Source organism: Cynoglossus semilaevis, chromosome 11 (genome assembly GCF_000523025.1).
Source record: "Cynoglossus semilaevis isolate Cse_v1.0 chromosome 11, Cse_v1.0, whole genome shotgun sequence".
NCBI lineage: Eukaryota > Metazoa > Chordata > Actinopteri > Pleuronectiformes > Cynoglossidae > Cynoglossus > Cynoglossus semilaevis.
Window position 1 is genome coordinate 15789453 of NC_024317.1, and position 18030 is coordinate 15807482.

General features: G+C 40.2%; 1 protein-coding gene across 2 annotated transcripts in view; it reads right to left on the reverse strand.

Annotated features, from left to right (window-relative positions):
• Positions 1 to 778: 778 nt before the first annotated feature.
• The window catches only part of grm4 (glutamate receptor, metabotropic 4), a 55301-nt gene continuing 38049 nt past the window's right edge, over positions 779 to 18030 (reverse strand). The window contains exons 6-9 of one of the 2 annotated variants that reach the window (XM_008320838.3): positions 14836 to 14972; positions 11939 to 12874; positions 3999 to 4245; positions 779 to 2822 (exon numbers count right to left, since the gene is read on the reverse strand). In XM_008320838.3, the coding sequence (XP_008319060.1) occupies positions 2773 to 2822; positions 3999 to 4245; positions 11939 to 12874; positions 14836 to 14972 (1370 nt within the window). In that variant the 3' untranslated portion in view covers positions 779 to 2772. The remainder of the gene's footprint in view (positions 2823 to 3998; positions 4246 to 11938; positions 12875 to 14835; positions 14973 to 18030) is intronic. The other variant, XM_008320837.3, reaches the window with a different exon arrangement.

Below are 18030 nucleotides of genomic sequence, written 5' to 3' on the forward strand. Positions count from 1 at the left end.
GAAGATGAAAAATCCTGAGAGGAGGCTGAACAAAGAGGCCGAAGATTCAAGTAGCAGCAAACCATTAATTTAAAATAATTTCATGTTTCCTTCCAACCACTTGCTGTCCTTTCAGAGCTATTATCAGAACAGTCGTGGCAACATGTTATTCCAAAGCGACCGCTATTGTCTTCTTCTTTTCAAGTGTCACATGGAGTTTTATAAATGTGGGGTTCACACAGGAGAAATATCTAACTGAGAATTTGTTTTTTTAAGTTCACAAAGGCGTCTCTCTGTGCCTCGTGCTGGAGCAAAGCTTGTGGGTTAATTTCCTGCATTCACTTTGTAAATACAACATAAAAGTGTTGTACAAAACAGCCACTAAACAGAGTAAATGCAATGCCCTACAGAATGCCCTACAAAATTGTATCACAGAGAGAAACGGATGTGGAGAAACGCAGTGTCTTCCTGTGATAGAAGGAAACAACAGGCTGAAAGAAGTAAAACAAGAGAAAATTAACCCCTTTGTTTCAATAAATACTATCAAAATTAACACATTAACTAAAATAACTATTTGTGAAATTTATCAGAATAAACATTTGCAAGTGCATTTAGTCATCTATTCACTTGTTATTGAAACTCAATTGATTAATGAGCACTGCGGGAAAGAGGTTTCGAAAGAGTTTTCCTTTCACAGAAGCAACTCGAGCTTAAAATGCACATATATCTGCTTCTATTTTTCTATACTTTCCAACAATTTAGAGAAAAAAGGTTATTCTCATATTCCGGAATGTCTTTTGATGTCTCCATTAATCGTGATTAATCGTGGTTATTTTTAATCTTTTACAGCCCTGGTTTTAATGCTTAGTACAAAAGAACATTTTGACCCTTAAATTGAACCTTGCATCGACAGAAAGCTTTGTTCAAAGAAACATTTAATGTGTAAAAAACAAAACAAAAATAACAACATAAAAGAAGAACCTAAAGAAACCACATTAATTGAAATCACCCAGACCTGTTAATGGACTGTGTAACTGTTCTTAATACAAATAAATCTTCTGGTATAAAAAAAAAAAAAAAAAAAAGAAAAGAAACATGCGTTAGACACTTCATTAGTTTCCATGATGTTTTACAAACACGTAGTCAGATAGCCAGGCACTGTATCTGTTTACACATTTTCCCCAAATGTAGGAACTGTCAGGACATAAAGCATCAGGACATCATTAATCTATTTAATAACATACATTAACTTGCCATTTAATTTGGTCAGCACTCACATTTTACTCAGCAACGTAAATGGTGTTGAAAGGAAAAAAAAGAAAACAGAAGAAAATACAGAGATTAAAAGCAGCATTGAGTCCACAACACAAATGACCCTACAATATTTTCCCCAAGACATTAGAGGGGTTTTATACCGCACAAAGCCTACTAGTAATCTGTTCAGCGAGCTGAGCGTGATGGAGGGAGATATTGTATACTTTTCCAATTAGATTCCCATTTATCGGAAAAGCCTTACAATTCCCTGACACCTTCCCTGGTAAAATGAAAAGTGCCTGAGGATGACGATGTATGGTAATGAATTTTCTCGATGGTCGCTCCATTAGGGATATCACCTCCAGGGGGCATGTTGTACAATCCTCTCAGGGGCATGCTTCATCTTAATTCCCCTCCCTATACCCCTTCACTAAATATGACCAAGAGAGGAGCTGGTGGCAGTGATGGAAGGGTCATCCAGGATGACTGCGTGCAGGCAGCCCCCCCGACTGAAACGTTGGCGCTGCTGCTGCTGCTGTTAGTGCACACACAGGTACGCTGAGGGCAGTGGCAGTCGTGGGTTAGCTGGTAATACAGATCATGGCCTCACTGAAGCACAGATAAACAATCACTCATCACTAGACCTTCACCATTGAAGAACAGTTTTTTTTTTTAAACGCACAACAGGCTCAGGCCCAAACAACTGCTTACAACGCTGCAACTGAGTTTTAATGCATTCCAAAGATATATATCTATAATATATATAATTTCTCTTCATTTTTTTTAAATCTTTACATTTTTTTAGTTAACACAACACAGGATGTTGAAACTTGGCATGCTCGAAATTAGCAGAGATCCTCTTAACTGTGACTTAACGAGTCAGTGGAAACCTGAAATAAATTAATGCTCGACCTGGTACATGTTTATTTATATAATCATAAATTCTTGAAAATTAAAGTGATAAACACATAAAAAATCCTTGGATGATGTCTTGTATTGTTCCCTGGTGATGTTCATGTATATAGGTGTTAGGATGGATTGTATTTAAAAAAAAAAAAAAAAATTGACAGACAACACTGACAACACCTGAACATATCATTGATTAGAGTTCAGTTTGATTTGGCCCTGCACAGAACATCAGAGGAGTCTTCAGGAGCGGGCTTTACTGTAATGTAAACACTGAAAATAAAAAGGCTCAATCTTTTTTTAGGAGGGGCCTCTGCCATGCAAGTATTTTCATTTTTTATTGTTGTGTATATTCTTGTGAGGCCAAAAGAAGATTGAACCTTTATCAAAGTTTATCTTCTCTCTCCTGTTCTTTGTCCGTCCCCGCTCTTTTTTATGTTTTTTTTTTTTTCTCACCTCCAAGGCCGGTCCTTGAGCAATGCGCTTCAGATCGCCATCCGTACTTCAACAACAACAACAACACACCCATTCCTATTTTTTATTCCCAGCCCTGTGAAGTTCCACTGCATGTTGTCTTCTCCATTTGTCGGGCTGGAAAATCCTGAATTACGACAGAAGGGTCAGTCTTTCAGATTAGATTCCGTGGTTGCTGTAGCTGATGTAGGTCTGCTTTCTCGGGAACGCTGAAAGAGAAAAGGAGAGGGGAGATTGAGGCGAGGTGAACTATGGTGACCTGTCATGCAGAGATTAGGATACGTGACAGCTGATATTTTGTTGTGAGGAAGATGAATAGCTGAGGAATTCTGTTGGGTCGCTGACTGCGTCACGTGCCAGAGTAAAGCACAACAGGCAATTATTGTAACAACGCCTTTCACTGTCTGGGCCACATACATCCTGTGTTACCCCACAAGAAATAGGGGCGACTCCGGTTTAGTAATACACACGCCCCACCCCCACCATACCTCTTCGTCCTAGTTTGTCTTGCTGGACCCTGTTAGTCGACGCACTGGGGTGGAGCAGATATATAAATCCTGACGTATCACCACCAGATCAGGGCATTTGTGGGAGCTGGGCAGGACAGGACTTTTTCAATTTCATCAAGCCATACATCCATGCTGGCTATGACAATGACAAATGGTGCTTATCCAAATTGCCATGCACTGTACGGCCCCCTATAAACGCTAACCCGATCGGGGTAAATTGCTCCTGGCTATCAATTCTCTGTCTTTGCTTTTTGGCCACTTATTGTAACAAAAGGCGCCGTCGACCAGCAAGAAGAAACACTTGGAGCGAGGCTGGAATTACGCTGCCATGTGCGGTCATGTTGATGAGGCCCAGAGCAACAAGACGCTGTTACAACAAAGCACTGTAATACAACGTATATTGATTTATGCTTCATGTCACACAGGAACATATGCCAGGACTCTGTTTACTCCAAAAAATGCTCTGGTCTCTCGTTGGTCTGAAAACACTGTAAGATGTGCAGTGGTAGTCTGGAGTCACTGTCAGTACACAGGGAATGGACCTCTTAATACAGACATTAGTGTGACACGAATGAATGAAGAACAGGTTGTTTTCTCCTGATTAACAGTTGACTATAAATCTAGGGCTGTAGATGAAAAGTAGTTTAGTGATAATTAGTGATGGCAATCAGGGGATAAAATATAGCAGAGAAAAAAGTAAACAATTATAATAAGGATGAATTATAATGAATGATAATAATATAGATTCAGAACCAGAAAAAAGAAAGAAAGAAAAAGAAATTGCCCTGAAAGAAGTAGCAAAAGAAGCAAACTAAGCAGAGGCAGAAAATGAAGATATGAATGCCTGTTTATATCTGTCCGCTCTCCTGTTCTTACTTTGTGAATCCAGACTCTCACACAACTCGGTCTTTGCTTCTCCGTTGGGTCTCAGTTCGGCCTTGGGGTTTAATTTGTTGGACATCGTGGCAGCGGTAACCACCGCCTTCAGGCTGCGTGTCCGCTTGGGCACATTCTGCTCAGGATGGAGGAGAACCTTGTAGACCTTGGGCATGTACAGCAACCCCAGAGAGACTGACGCACTCAGGCTCACCGAGATGGTGAATGTCATTGTTTGGATGTACATCTGCAAAGACAAATGAGGGGAACAAAAAAAACATATGGAATGTCATGAAAAAGATAGATTTTATCATTTTGGGTCCAGATGATACATCGTTTTATATATTTGTCACTGTTACCACAGCAGCTGTTGTGTCTTCTTCTAATTAAAGCATCCGGTGACCCTCTGATGGCCAAGCTGTTTTTACAGTCCAAAAAAACGGCTCTACACTATATGTAATCTGCAAGTGATGAGAATACATTTTGTTTTAATTCAGCGTGTCATCATTCATGGCTTGTGCTGGACTAGACGTGGCCGGCTTGTTCAATTTTCTGCCATGCTGGTTTAAAAATGACCGTCATGTCGGCTTAAACTCAGTGTTATTGAAGCCAGAGGGTTGGATCCCACTCTGAGGGCCCACAGAAAGAGAAAAGGAGGCCGAAGAACATTTTCCACTTGGTCACATCTCTTTAAATTAGAGGGTAGGGCAACACTAAGTATCATTCTCCCTCATTCCATTTTAATTGTTTCCAAAGCTGCAGAAAATTAATGAGTTGTCTTCAGGGGAGGCTCATAGGAGCATGAAGCCCTGTGTAATTTCTGTAACTCATAGAACATTGTTCCTGCTTGACTAGCCGTCTGAAAGAAATGAACTTGGAAATTGTTAAAGAGAAGTCGCAGGGCAATAATTTTACACATTTAACAACCTGCTCTGAATTGAAAAGTTCCTGAGAACAAGGAGACCCATTTCCGTCCTGATCATTTTCTTTCACATCAAGGAATGAAGAGGACCTACATCTCCACAATCTATCTTATCACCATTGTTGCACTTCCTGCTCCTTAATACACATGTATAATAGAGTTTTCCATTAAGACACACATCTGATTTGTGGATTACGCTGTGGCAACCCCTGACAAAAGAGACAAGATGAAAATAATTTTTCTACAAGCATATGCATTAAGACATTCTGTCAGTGTTCAGGAGCAGAGTGGTATTGAACCCAGAGCCTTCTGGAGGCTGGTGGACTATATGTTCTAGCTCTGAACACTGACGTCTGGTCTATTGTGGGCTGTTTGTCAGTTTGCCTATTGTAGTTAACATTCCCTCGAGTGTCTGTAACAGGACTTTTGTTGCTAATGTTAGCTCTGGTGACCGTACTAGGACTGTTGTTGCTAATGTGAGCTTTGCTGTCTGTACCAGGACTGTTGTAGCTTATGTTAGCTCTGATGTCTATACTAGGGCTGTTGTAGCTAACATTATGTTAGCTCCGATGTTTGTACCAGGGTTGTTGTAGTTAATGTTAGCTCTGGTGACCGTACCAGGAATGTTGTTGCTAATGTCAGCTTTGGTGTTTGTACTCATACCAACATATTTTACATGAAGATGATATTGTAGGCTTGAAGCTCTGCCATTGTTGAAAAACAAAATACACGCCAGACAAATCAAACATCCTGTATCTTCTTCTATCATTATTCACCAATCTCGTGTGATGTCACTCAATGCGTATTGTGTGTATCTGTGTCGGACATTATTTTGGTGCATTACTTTGACCTTTAGGCTGGAGTGTGTGAAGAACTGTAAGGGATTTCATAAAGTACTGTTATTAATTAATCTATATAAACACATTAATATTTTTTAATTATATGCCACCACCTGATGCTGGTAAAATAGCTGCCTCTTTTGCAGTGCTATCACTTTGCTCAGAAGCAGTCAGGGAGAAAAGAAGACACTGCAACTTCATTGCTCCTCTCCTTCCCCTGTATTTACACAACAGTAAATCTAAATTGGATAAAAGTGTGTGTGTGTGTGTGTGATGGTAAAGTGTGTGTGTTTGGCTAAAGTTTGCCGTTGTGTAAATCATTTTATTCACTTGCAGTCGGAGTAAAAAGTAATTGCATCTCTCCAGTGCGGGCACTATTTTGTGTCTTTTTCTGCCAAGCAGAAGTGAATGTGTTTAAGTGCTTCTGTCACCGCAGACTGTCTCAGAGGGAAATTAATTTTGTCTGTGTGCGTGTAGAATAAAAATGTGTGAATTTAAATATTGACTTTTGAAAATATTAGCATTAGGTCTAAAAGGTTATTTTGTTTAAACTGTTATTGATTCCTTTTGAAGTGAAATATATTGATCGTGGGGAATTTAAGAGTTAGTTACCCCTAAAAGTATCGAACATACTTGATACCATAACCAAATAATTTGTGATCATTATCCACAGCGTATGAATTTTATTTTGTAAGCATAATTGAACATTGTTGTTTTTATTATTACTACTACTACTATTACTACAACAGATGGATTCTACAGCATCTCACATGGGGGCTTTTGGCTGGAGAAGGGACGGGGAGGCTTGGGGCAGGATGATGGAGGGACAGCTGCTCTGGTTCCTTCTCCCCCAGCTTTATTTGTTAACCAGTGAGCTGCTCTGTGCTCATTTCACTGCAGCCTTAGGGGAGAGTCTGTTGAATTCCAGCTGTTACTCACATATAGTCTTCTTCCCTCGGCCGCTCCCTTAAGGAGTCAGTAGTGTAGTTTGTTGGCCTCCGTTTTACCCAAGCTTTTGACTGTTTGTCTGCTTTTATTGTGTCCTCCACTTCTCTGGAGTCTTCCCAGAAACGGAGGAGCAGCTGACTCTTTCAGTTTTGCTTCTGCAATGTAGCTCGCTCTCCAAATCCTTTGCGGAATATATTCACTCTATTTCCTCAACACGTCTAAACAATCCTCACCTCGTCTCTCTGACTTTATCTGAAAGCAGCTAAAACTCGGCTGCTCATCTGCATTGGTTGTTTCATTGGGTACAGTTTTTCCTGACCAATCCATTAGAAAATCTTTGCATCTTGATGCACATCCCTCCACCACAGCTTTTCTACTGTTTTTGGGAATGCTTTTGTGATTTGTTTTTATAACAATATCATGGACCTTTAGTCAAGTCGTCAGAGCACTGAACATATCCATAAAAACACACATATACAGAGGTGGCACCGGTGAGGAGAAGCAGAATTTATAGCCTACAATAAAAAAGGTGCTACATAACAGCAGAGGATGTACTTAAAGTAATTAGATCTCATTAATCAATGCCAAACCAGCTTCCACCTTCAGAAATGACCTAATGGAATACATTTCCTATAGCAAGGCTCTTTTTATGCTGGCAACAGAAACAGTATCTTTGAGCTGTCTTTTGAAAACATTGGCAAGAAGTGAAGGAGACTTCAGTGGTGCCAACAACGCCCCCCTCCCTCCTCCACCGCCCCTCCTGGTCGGCCGTTTTCTTGTCCTGGCAAATTAGCAAAGTCAGGACACAAACATGTCACATCAGAGTTGTTTGGGGTGAGAATGAATCCAGGTTAGAAACACTGATCCTTCAGTATCTGAGTGTGTCCCTAGTGCAGGGGTGGGATTGAAACTAATAACCTTCTCAGTTTGAGTCTCATTTGATACAGTCTCTGCATGGCCTTAAATTTAATGAATGTCTGTAAATGAGAAGTCGCCTTTACATTGGCCAGAGCCAAATAGAATTCAGTGATCTTGCAGAATTAATTCAAACTGAAAATAAGATGTTCTTAGGGTTGTATATTAATTTAAATAAAGTCATGATTAATCGTGATTGTAATTAATCCTTATTGATCAAATCAACAATCCTAAATTAAATAAAAGTCAAATTATTAATTCCAATGTTTAGGATTGCTGATTTATCTCAATTAATCATGATCCTCACTCATACCTTTAGAACTAATTGTGATTAATTGTGAGCTAGCTGTTAGCTGACTGCCTAGCTTAGCATTGTGAGGGCAGTAACATTGGTTACTTGTTGTCCAAACCAAACCAAGGGTCAAACCATAGTAAACAGATGAAGAGATACTGCTGCTATTGACAACTAGGTCAGACCTTCTCTGCTTAAGGCTGCAAACCTATTAGGATTGCATCGTTTCATCCTACATGGAGCTTCTGTGTTAAATCTCAGCATGCTGTGTAAACAGTCTGCAGAGGGTCTTCCTGCATGAGACTGCTCTATAATTGCAGTCTAATTAAGTTTCTAAACAAATAGAAGCCTGAGGAGACATGATAATATACCTTTGTGGGAGAATGTCATCGAGCAGGATTACAAATGTTTGGCCTTCATCAGCCCTGAGTGTCTGTTCACCCATTACTGAAGCACCCGAGGGTCAATAGCCAGGATCCTATGGGCCACTGTGATATAGCTTTCATGAACGCAACAGCTGCTCCAGCATCAGTCTTCGTTGCATGGCTCAGCTCCTGAGGGACACTTTCTGTGAATAATGCTGTTTGTCTTTGGTAAAGAAATGGAGTGGGTGAAGAAATGGAGCGACCTGCAGACCCAGCACACTCTCGGTCTGACCGCTGCGATCAGGTTGAACTCTGTACAACTCCTGCTTTGGTCTAGCTAGTGCACTAACAGCAGTTCTCTGCTGTCAGGGCTGACGGTGCCAAAGGTGTGATAGAAACTTTATAGAGAAATAAACAACATCACTCAATTTATCAGATCGTTGGCGCTCCTCAGTGGCAGCTTCTCTTTGTGCAGGCTGATTGAATTTGAATCGGACCTTTTGTGCCTGTGCCTATTTCCATGCAGGCTTTTGTTGGACGCTCCTCCTCCCGTCTTTGTCTCAGCGACAGCCACTGATTTAGACCGTTCAACAGGTAAGCAGGTGTCACCACTACTTGTGAGGCAAACACGCACGGTGTTTGACGAACACGCTCTGCAGTCAGACCAGATGTTCACGTTTGAATGACAGGAAAAGCCTTGTGTGACATTCCATACACTTATCCTTGCACCGGATGACAAATAAATAACTGTGTTTGCCTGGGTGACTAGATAAGGTAAATCTGGACACTGGGGAAGTGAAGCATTTAATTAGCAAGAAAGACACATGCTAACATGTGCTGTGAGGTTTTGTGTTACCTGTCAGTTAGACTACCAGAGTTATTACAGGGTGTGTTTGCCTTCACCTGTCATTTAAAAAAAAAAAACATTAGCCATGCAACAGCTCACAGAAACAGTCACAGGGTATGTGTTGTTCTGTGTCAAATATCAACACTTTGGTGTTAAAAGCACTCAATATTAAACAACAAAAAATGCAACTGTACTGACATTAAATACACTGTACTTTTTGTTTATTTAAAACAAAAGTAGAGCAGACTAATTCTTAACAACGGGGATGTTTTCTAACCTTCCTGGGGCATTTAGGGTTATGATGATGATGATGATTTAATTTGTTAAAATGTTCTTTTTGAGTCTGGCACAGGTGGGGCTAAAACAAGCTTTTTGCCAAGGCTGAGCAGCTGCAGCATCCTGGCTCTCCAGTGGTCCATATCTTGGACTTAAAAAAAAATTAAATCTGCCCTTTAGCTTCTGAAGTTTATTGTTGACAATGAAGCTTCTTCTTCCCCATATTTGTTTTATGGCGTAATGTAAAATTAAAGACATGCCTCGGTTAGACTGAACTCTAATGAAAATAATGGGCATGATGTAAACCGTGGATTTATTTAACATTTATTATTATTATTATTAATTAATTAATAATATTATTATGACGTGTTAAATAAATCATAAATAAATATACATGTATAATAATAAATAAATAAAAATATATAATTAACAACCATTTAATGGAACATTAAATGGCTCTCATTCCTAGTTATATTCACAATAATGTTATGTAAGAGAAATTAAAGATTAAGGTCGTTTGCTGATAATATCTTATTCTAACATTTTATTACAATTTATTTTCACCTTCATTATTTTTTTTTTTACACAAGGACAGAAAAACATTATTGAATCTTTGTCTTCAGTTGTTAAATGTTTTATCTGGAATTTAAAAAAAGGTAGAAACAGAGAGAGGAGCTTTACTTAGCCCCCAAAATATTATTTCAGTTATTGTTTGTTATAATTCAGAAGTGGCACTTTTGCATTACCTCATCCCTATGAAATGCTGTTCAATTTCTGCGCGGTTGTATAATTCCCTTTCATCTTCAGAGAGAAGAGGAGATGATTAAACAAAGAGCGTTGCTCTGACGTCGGCATCTACTGATGCTGCTGACGAGCGACTTAGGATGTGCAACAAGCACATTAAAAAGTAATGTGGACTTGGACAGCTTTTTCTGCTTCGTGTATGCTGGGTTTTTATCACCGCGGCTGTGCAGCAGTAATAATTACAGCACAGTTGTGAGGCTGTTTTTGTAAATGCAGCACAAAACAGTGAGCCCTTGATGAGCCTTTTGTTTCGCAATGTCTTAAAGCTGTTGCTACAAATGAGATTTTGTCCTTTGTCCTGGTGTTCACACATGGACCTGAGCAACTGCCTGAACGCAGGTTATTATGAAGCTGATCACATGCTGCATGATTAATATCACATAATAGGTTGCTGTGTTTTGCATATTTTTACAGTGGTGTACTGTATAGAAGACATTTCGCGGTTTCCAGCACATCGTGATGCTAACACCCACTCAGTTCTTTTTTTTTCCCAACCGTGGTAACAATCAGAGCCAGTTTTCTAAGCCAGGATTGTGATGCATTGTTAGGTTTAATCCCAGAAGGAAGTATGTAAGGATTGATTTGTAGCATCTGTCACACCAGCGCTGGCACCGCTGCTCAGGTCCGTGCCAGTCTTCTCCCTCTTGTACCCACTGAGCCCCTTTGAGCTGCTCTGCCAAAACATATCTTTCAGATACATGTAAACATTTGGATTTTTATTTCCCCCCTTTGGCTTCACACCAGACTTTCTTTTCAAGAAACCAGCTCCGAAGCCTTTGGATCTTTTTTGTAACCTGGACCTCCCTTCACTATGCCCTCGCTGCATGCAATCAAACCCCATTGTTTATGAGGTCGCTCACATTGATGAAGGGAATATGAGTGAGTACTTGTGTTCGCTGAACTGCTGAACATGGTGAGGTGCTTTTTTTTAAATCAATACATGCGTCCTTTTGAATACTATAAATCCCTCAAGTACTTTGTGCCATGCTGAAGTACTGAGCTTTTTTGGTAGAATATAATATATTTTTCTTATAAATTTTGTAGTACTGGTTGATAAGATGGACATGAGGGAGTTGTGGATGTTTTCACGTGCTGTGGTGAATTACAAGTAGGACGAGTGACACACATTCGTCCATCTTCTGACACATTTTTCTATTTTCTAAGATTTACAACAGTTACAACTGGAGGTTTTAATATTAAAAAAAGTATAAATAAAAAGGTTTTTAATAATGTAATGTTTATGTATAAATTTCTTCATATGACCTTAGTATATGTAAATGTGTTTCATAAGACAAAGGTTCAAAGAGAAGACATAATAGCATAAAAATATAAAAATTGGTCTGGAAACAAAGGTAATTAATACGAATGGCTCATTCAGGGTTTAGGATGTCAACAAAATTGACTCCAGGTGTAACTTTGCTTAGCAAGAGTTAATTGAAACTAAAGATATTTTATAAATGACTACAGTAAATCTAGCGCTCATCTTTGTCTCTGTTATTTTGTAAAAGTATTGATTAGCAGAAAAACACAGCATATAATCATGGTGCTAAATTGTAGCAGCATTGATTTGTGTGAGTTGTTGCTAAAGCTATTTTGTTGGTTTTTTCCGTGTTGTTCCTTGTTGTTGTGATCTGTGTGTCTGACGTCTACTTTCCTCTTTTCTACTGCATAATTACCTTGAGTCTTGAGTTAAAGGAGACACATTCACTCAGTTAGTGAATCACACACTCACCTTCTCTGTGGACTGTGAAGTGCCAAAGAAGATTGGGATGAATGCCAGCCAAATAATGCAGGTCGTGTACATGGTGAAACCTATAGGTTTCGCCTCGTTGAAGGTCTCGGGCACACCTCTGGTTTTAATGGCGTAGACTGTACAGGTGACCATAAGCAGCATGCTGTAGCCCAGTAGGCAGATGAGAGACAGGTCAGAGATGTCACACTTGAGCACACCACGGGCCTGTACTGGGTTGGATGTCCTCTGATCCTCATAGTCAATAATGGCCTTGGAAGGATCTGCCACAAACCAGATGCAAACCCCCAGCAGCTGCACCGAGGCCAGGGTGAATGTGATGACAAGCTGCGAGGCTGGAGAAATGAACCTGGGGGCGCTTACAGACATGGTGCCTTGCTCGAAGATCCGGTAAATACGATTGGTCTTGGTGAGAAGGGCAGCGTAACTGATGCTCATCCCCAGACCCAGGAAGATCCGCCGCAGTGAGCAGATTCCCACATCCGGAGCAGAAATCATTAGGAATGTTGTGGCATAACACAGGAAGATTCCAGTGAGCAGCACATAGCTCAGCTCCCGGCCGGATGCTTTCACAATGGGGGTATCATTGTGGCGGATGAAGGTGACCACCACAAACAGCGTGGCCATTATGCCAACGACAGCGATGAGCACCGGGATGACAGCCCACGGAGAGCTCCACTCCAGCTTAACAATGGGGATTGGAACGCACCCGGTGTGATTCTCGTTGGGGCGTAAATCAAAGCGGCACATCTTACACGTGAAGGCGTCGGCCTGGTACTGATAGCCATCGCAGCGCTCACAGTGCCAACAACAGGGGATGCCCTTCACAATTTTCTTCCGCTCTCCAGGCTGACAGGGCAGGCTACAGATGGATTTAGGAATCTGACGGACACCACCGGGCCACTGCATCGAACGAACCTGGAACCAGGACAAACAGAGTTATGAATGGATAGAATGACTGATAACTGTACATTTTTACTGACACGATTGGCCACAGCAGGAGCCATAAAGGCCAAACTGCTGGAGGGTCTGATCCCCTCCAGCAGTATTATTAAAAAAAAAAGTAAAGCACATAACAGGAATAATTTTCACACCCAAATGGCTCCCGTTTTTAAAATTACACTGCACTGTTGGGTGTAATTTGAACATTTTTAGAAATATATATATTTTCTGAAAAACCTAAACGTGAACTCTGATTTTTTTTAATCTATTTTTTATGTTATTTACGTTTATTTTTGAGTAAATTTAATTAATAAAAAAAATGTAATTAATATAAAATTTATATTAATTAATTTTTTTTTCCGGTATGTTTGATCAAACTTTACAGGTCACATAGCTGTTGGGGGCCGGGCAAATAGCAGGATGGCGGTGTGGGGGGGCGTTTGATGTTCAATGTGCTGTAAAGTCAATGTTCCTCTGCTTGGTTTGTTTTCTTGAGGTGACAAAAACAAATACCAGGTTCTCTCTGGGACAGAACATCTGATACGTAACACAAAGTCAGCTGCAGAGCACGTCTGAGCACAAGTCACGCACACAGGGACTTCTGGGAATTTGTCAGAATCAATGATATGGCGACAGCATAGTGTGAATGGCAGATTTCAGTTGATGAAGTTTGAGGAGGAAGAGGAGAAGAGCAATGTTTGAAATAAAGAAAAAGAGAGAGTTCTTTGTTCAATTCCCAATAGCTAGGGTGATTGGAAAAATGCTCAACTCAGGTGACAGGCTCAATTATCAATACAATAACTGTACATTATATATATTATAAATTCTGACCAATCACAGAGGAGTTGTTGGACAACATATAAGAAAAATCTCTATGCATATGATTTGTCAAAATAAGGTGCATAGAGAAAAAGATTCCTGGTAGAGTTAAAAAGCAAAAACAATTCCTTGGTTCTTGCAAAGCATGAATCTCAAAGTTATTCCCAGGAAACTATCACAGCTGCAAAATGTTATCAATGGCTGTGTCACAGGCTTTAAATGAGCAATTAATGAACTAAGCACAATTGAGCACCAGATATGATGCATGTTCATTCTTTAATAAAAGAAAAGTGGGGTTTAGGAGACTCTGGAGAACGGTTGATGAAGGAGGGTATGTTTTTTGTTGCTGATCGTGTCATGTTTACTCTTTCAACTGTAGAGCCAAGTTCTGTGAAAGCAGCATGATTTCAAATTGAACTACAGCCTAAGTAGGATTCCTGCCTGTGCTTAAAGAGATCAGGGTCAGAACCTACACACACTGATGGGTGTTGATGGTGGAGTCTAGGAGGCAAGAGCTGTCATTAAATAAGCTGAAATTAGCATTGGGTCACTCTTCTTTATTTGAAAGGTACTTCTTTCAGGATCCAATTCATTTTCATTTCCCTTTTGCCTTTCATTACATTATTCTCTAGAAATATTTCAAAGTGTTTCTCCTTTTCAATGTCACCATATCGCTTGTATTCAAATACAGTTGTTTGTCCAGACCTAATGAATGTGTCTCCAAATGGGTATTTAATTGAGACCTCAAAGAACACTAATTAAATATATCCGGCACATTACACAGTAGGTGTCCACCACAAAACCCTGACTTCTTTTCTTACACAGCACGTGAAAACACACAAAGCTCCTCAGAGGCTGCCTCATGTCTACCGACTATAAAAGTGAAATTAGGTCCATTTGGTCCAAACATCATTTATTTTCTGCCTTTGTGTAAGCCACGGTTGATATGATACTGTTCTCTCATCATGTTCCCAGCCCACAGTGTTGTCTTGGGGAGTGGGTTGTTTTCTCCACAGACTACACTGTAAACCAGTGAACCTGCTTCTGGATGTTTGTACCTTAAAGACGTCTGGGACTGCTATCAGAAAGTAGAAAGAGTAGAAAAGGAGAGCGCTCACGTTAATGTGGAGCTGATCCGTCCAGTGGCCGATGATTTTATATTCGGCCGTTTGGTTCTGTATCTGGTACTGGTAGATCTCGTAGCGTCCGGGGGCGTCGCCATTTTCGTTGAATAGGACAGGGTTGCCAGCTATGCCTGAGTGAAAAAACAAACATCATCATCGTCACCTTCATCATCATCATTATTAACATCATCGTTGTCAGTGAAGTGGTCCTAATTGAATGTCATTAATATTACAGGTACTAATGTCCATTAGAATCTAATTAGATGTGAGTGATCTAAAGTTAATTTTCTCATTCCCACACTCCAAGAAGACTGAGAATAAATTGTAATGTTTTAATTATTTAGTAACATGTATAAAAACCACTCTCTCCTTTTAAATACCAATGAATTCCCAAACAGAAAATCAAGAAAACAAAGATGACAGACCCTTGAAATGCAGCCATATGTCAGCATCAGTTGTACAACATGGAGGTAGATCACACACAGACTCTTGCCCTGAACTCAGCTCTGTGTTTGTTGCAGCAGAGCAACATGCGTTAATCTGTGAGGACAAGCAACCTCTGAGCAGCTGGAGTTCCACGGGAGGTCTGGGAGTCCTGTGTGACCCCTCCTCACCTGAAGATAAACATCCCCCCCATCCATGCCGTCTGACCGTGGTGCTGTGATAACAACGGTAATGACGTGTTCCTGTGTGCCTTTTTAAGACTGGCTGTAATTATGCACCACAAAGAAAACACACCCATGATTTCATGGTGAGTTCCCCCATGAAATTTAGATCAGCCACAATTCCAGACCAACAATCTAGTTAATCATGATGGAGCGTTGAAAGCCTTTCCTTCGGGGACTCTGAGCTTCTAACTGCCTTTCACAGCAGCTTTCACAAACATCTTTGCTTTTTTCCTTTCTTCCTAAGCTGCTAAAGTCCCTGTGTTTCTTTGTTTCCTCAGCAGGTTTATTATTAAGTCTGTCAAAACACAATGAGCAGCCCAGTTATGAACAACAGGGTAAATGTGTCCAGTCGCTGCAGATAGATTTCTGCTGAGGAGCATTTTCCTCACTGACTTTTTGGGTCCTCTCCAGAGACTGCCGATGACTAACCCACATCTCCGTGACTCAGCCCTGCTGGCTTTCTGTTGCGATGATATGATATTTATATAAACATACTCAGCCTATCAATAGTGTTGGTGAGCTGTCATTTTTAAAGGATTCTAATCTGTGAAGCTATTGTTCTCCTCTCCGTTCTCTCCAGTATCTATCTGATATTTTGAAGTTCTTTGAAGCCCCTGTCTCTCGATTTGGTTTAAACATTTGAGTCCAAATAAAAAAATGTTCTCGGAGAAAATGGAAAATTCCCTTCCCTGATGGCAGAGTGCTGGTTTTAGGAGAAAAATACAGCAATATAGCAGTCGTTGGACTGCTATATTGCTGTATTTTTCACTACTATTGTTTTTTCGATAATGCTGTTGCAGTTTTAATACTACATAAAACTTCTTGCATTGTTACAGTAATCAAGTACATGCAGTAATGTAGTTGCATGTGTTGCTTGCTGTAATAGGAAATCAGGAATAACAAACAATAATCATATTGTAGCTACAATGTGTTATGTGTTACGTGTAGGTTAATGTGTTTGTTTATTGTCTCAACAGGGTAATTTCAAATAGCGGCTCGCAGGCCACATGTGGTCCAGACACCACCTCAGAGTGGCCCAGTCATTTAAGGAACACGTAGAGCATTTGAGTGAATCCCAGTTGGTGATTAATCAAACATACAGTACCTACAGACAACAAGCCAAGAATGCAGCACTCTCAATAAATGCGTGTGTGTCTAGAGGAGTTTGGTCCAGAACTATACGACCACGTCTCTTCCAACACAGTATAGGAGAATCATCACTTCAACCCAGCATCGACTGACAAACACCTGTTCTTTGTACATTTTGGTCTAGATTTTGCAGTTAGTTGTTCATCACCTACAGATAATGTCTGGCCCAGCTGAATTTCAAATAATATTAAGTGAATATCCCTGTTTTTAACAATCTAATTTCCATTTGTTTTAAATTAACAGTGTAGACTTAGGAGAATCTGTTCTCTGACAGTTTTACCATGAACTCTTCAGGACCAATAAAAAGAGTGGTGCATCATGGGATAGCAGGGTCGTGGTGTTGATGTGACCTGTAAGAGTACATGACACAAACTACTTGAATACTCCACAGTGGTCTGTGCAGTAATGAGTTCCTCAGAGGTTTTTACACTGGTGCATCAAACTGAACTGGATTACAGTCGCCATGTTAGCTCGATACGCTAACATAAAAGATGGGGTTAATGATGTGCTTGTAATTGCATGTAATATCTAACGTCTGCCATATTGCTGCTGTACAGAGTATAATGTGTGCTCACACACCCACACACCCATACACAAACACACCTTAATAATTAGCCAAGTGCGATCATTAATCCAGCATGTGCTTGTTCTGCTTGATTGCACAACCAGGGCACCTTGGTAAACGGCATCACGTCTTGCTGCCCTGCACACGGGTCATTAACTCCTAATGACCATTGCCCAGATAGGCCATGTAGAAATGAACACTGATCCACTTCATGTTGAGGTAACCATAGATTTCCTTTGTTTGTTTGTTTGAAAAGTGTAGCAGCGGTCACTAATATGTGGGCTGCAGTCCAGATGTGGACACAGCACACAATGAAACGTGACCTCTGCATTTGAGGTGCAGAGGTCAGGTGCTCTATGCCAATCACAAAGCACCTCAGTGGTGACTTGGACCCTAGTTCGCTTCTTTTACCACTAACCCACCACTGCACCTTAGATTTCATCCTATCTGGACCAGTGGTGTATGAAAATATCAATATATTGTTGTGCCTATAGTTTTGCAATATATCTCAGTATATCAAATCATTACCTCTGTATTGTGATCTGTATAATTTTTGCAGATTCTTGCCAGTAAACTCCCCTAACCTGGACTAAAACTGGGAAGATGAGAAACAGTGCTTTTGAACTGAAATAGACTAAAACTGACATGTTTTTCTCCCAAAAGATGTGAGATCTTAGAATAAATGTAACAAATGTTGTTCAGACCTTTAATCCAGCCAGTAACTGGTTCAATGTTGACAAAATATTGCCATTATAAAAATTAATCTAACCTTGGTTAACTATAATTGAACACCTCTGCTGCTGCAGT